We start from the raw sequence: 1,185 nt of genomic DNA on the forward strand, positions 1-1,185 counted from the left end.
CCCCCCCCACCCAGCCCTCTTCCTCCTCCTCCTCCTCGCCGAGGGGTCGGGTCCGCGTTGTAAATAAGGTATTTATTGGGGATGGGTGGGGGGGGGTCCCCACTCGTCGCTCCGCGGGGCTCCCCGCCCTTTGCCCCAGGGGGGGGGGGGGCCTCGCTCTTTGCCCTTTGGGGGTCCCCACTCTTGGCCCCGCGGGGCCCCCGTTCTTTGCTCTTCGGGGTCCTCACTCTGCGCCCCATGGGGATCTCGCTCTTTGCCCTTTGGGGGTCCCCACTCCTCGCCCCGTGGAGGTCCCGCTCTTCACCTCTTGGGGGTCCCCACTCTTGGCCCCACGGGGGCCCCGTTCTTTGCTCTTTGGGGTCCCCACCCTTTGCCCCATGGCGGTCCCGTTCTTTGCTCTTTGGGGTCCCCACACTGCCCCATGGAGGTCCCGCTCCTCGCCCTTTGGGGGTCCCCGCTCTTTGCCCCATTAACGTCCCCACTCTTTGCCCCATGGGGGTCCCATTCTTTGCCCTTTTGGGGCCCCCATTCTTCAGCCTTTGGGGGTCCCCGCTGCACCCCATAGGAGTCTCCACTCTTTGCCCCGTAGGGGTCCCCACTCTTTGCCCCGTAGGGGTCCCCACTCTTTGCCCCATGGGGGCCCCATTCTTTGCTCTTTGGGGATCCCCACTCTTCACCCCATGGAGGTCCCGCTCTTCACCTTTTGGGGGTCCCCACTCTTTGCCCCATTGACATCCCCACTCTTTGCCCCATGGGGGTCCCATTCTTTGCCCTTTTGGGGCCCCCATTCTTCAGCCTTTGGGGGTCCCCGCTGCGCCCCATAGGAGTCTCCACTCTTTGCCCCATGGAGGCCCCACTCCTCGCCCTTTGGGGGCCCCATTCTTCGCCCTTTGGGGGTCCCCCCCCCCCTTCCTCGCCCCATGGGGGTCCCCACTCTTCGCACCGCGCTTCGCCGCTCCCAGGCCTTGTGCTGCCGGTTTATTTTTGATATCACGAGAACCCACGCAGGTTGCCCGGCTCTAGAGAAGAATAAAGGATTTATTTTTATCAGCGCTGCCCAGTTTGGTTCCTGGGGGGGGGGAGTGGGAAAGGGGGGAGCAGGACGACCCCCATCGGGGCGCAGTGACCCCAAATCCGCCCTTCATCCCCACCCCTCTCCCCCCATCCTCATCCCCCCCCATTCCC

General features: G+C 65.0%; 1 protein-coding gene across 1 annotated transcript in view; it reads left to right on the top strand.

Moving 5' to 3' along the window:
• LOC110389133 (protein Wnt-1-like) overlaps positions 1–613 on the top strand; it is a 4,521-nt gene extending 3,908 nt beyond the window's left edge. Inside the window, exon 3 of the mRNA XM_021379073.1 lies at positions 590–613. Within this exon, the coding sequence (XP_021234748.1) occupies positions 590–613 (24 nt within the window). The remainder of the gene's footprint in view (positions 1–589) is intronic.

Source organism: Numida meleagris, chromosome 32 (assembly GCF_002078875.1).
Source record: "Numida meleagris isolate 19003 breed g44 Domestic line chromosome 32, NumMel1.0, whole genome shotgun sequence".
NCBI lineage: Eukaryota > Metazoa > Chordata > Aves > Galliformes > Numididae > Numida > Numida meleagris.